We start from the raw sequence: 1,146 nt of genomic DNA on the forward strand, positions 1-1,146 counted from the left end.
GGAGAGCCTTGGGGACCCCAGGGAGGGGGTCTGGGAGGGGACAGGAGACAGGGAGACCCCCAGGAGGGGACAGGAGACAGGGAGACCCCCGGGGATGGGTCATGGGGGACCCCGGGGGACCCCAAAACCCACCGTACCCCGGATGCCCTTCGGGCGCAGCCGCAGCCGCGCGAACTCCGTCAGGACGGCACAGCTGGGGGGGGGGAGGGAAAGGGGGGGTCAGGGACCCCCAAACAACCCCCCCGGGTCCTCCAGGGCAGCTCAGAGACCCCCAGGGTCAACCCGGGACACCCGAAAATCCTCCCTCGACGCCACAGAACCCGCCACGTTCCTCTTGTGCCAGCGCTGAGACCCCTCAGGATCCCTCCGGGACCCCCCGGGACCCTCCCAAGACAACCCGGGATCCCCTCGGAGCCCCCCCCCGGACCCCCAAAAGCAAGCCTGGAGCTCCCCAAGGACCCTCAAGCCCTCCCTGACCCTCCCGTGACACCCCTTTGCCCCTCAGGACTCCCCACATTCCGCCAGGACCCCGCCGGACCCCCCAGTTTCCCCCCCCCGGACCCCCAAACCCAAGCCTGGAGCTTTCCCAGGACCCCCACAGGAGGTCCTGGGGGGGATCCCAGGACCCCCAAGCCCTCCCTGACCTTCCCGTGACACCCCTCTGCCCCTCAGGACTCCCCACATTCCCCCAGGACCCCCCCGGGCCCCCCAATTTCCCCCCCCCGGCTCACGTGAGGTCGCGGTTGAAGCCCTGCACGGGGTTGTAAAACACCTCGTTGGCGCTGGGGAACACGATGGTGGCCTTGCCCTCCGTGATCAGCGTCTCCCCGGGCCCGGGGGGGCTCCCCGATCCCCCCGGGGGTCCCCCCGACCCCTCCGAGGGGGGCGCGGAGCCGTTGGGTGGGGGGGAGGAGGAGGGGCCGTCCATGGCGGGGGGGGCCCTGCAGAGGGTCCTGAGGGCGATTCCTGAGGTTGGGGGGGAGAGAGGTTAAGGCCGCACCGGAGCCGCTTTGGGGGGAAACAGGGCGGTTTTGGGGGCGCCTCGTGGGATTGGGGGGGGCGGGGAAAGGGGAGGAGACCCCCCCCCCTCCAAAACGGGAGAAAGAGGCGGGGAAAGGGGAGGGGGCAGCGGGGCTGAGCCGGGAG

General features: G+C 71.4%; 1 protein-coding gene across 1 annotated transcript; it reads right to left on the reverse strand.

Moving 5' to 3' along the window:
- Positions 1–132: 132 nt before the first annotated feature.
- TRMT1 (tRNA methyltransferase 1) lies at positions 133–1,066 on the reverse strand (the record flags this gene model as incomplete). Its single annotated transcript, XM_017803785.1, has 2 exons — positions 732–1,066; positions 133–193 (listed from the first exon to the last, which is right to left on the reverse strand). Coding segments are annotated over exons 1-2 (258 nt in total), but the record flags the coding sequence as incomplete, so codon positions are not given.
- Between the last annotated feature and the right edge of the window lie 80 nt (positions 1,067–1,146).

This window comes from Lepidothrix coronata, unplaced genomic scaffold (assembly GCF_001604755.1).
Source record: "Lepidothrix coronata isolate B3197 unplaced genomic scaffold, Lepidothrix_coronata-1.0 Scaffold4143, whole genome shotgun sequence".
NCBI lineage: Eukaryota > Metazoa > Chordata > Aves > Passeriformes > Pipridae > Lepidothrix > Lepidothrix coronata.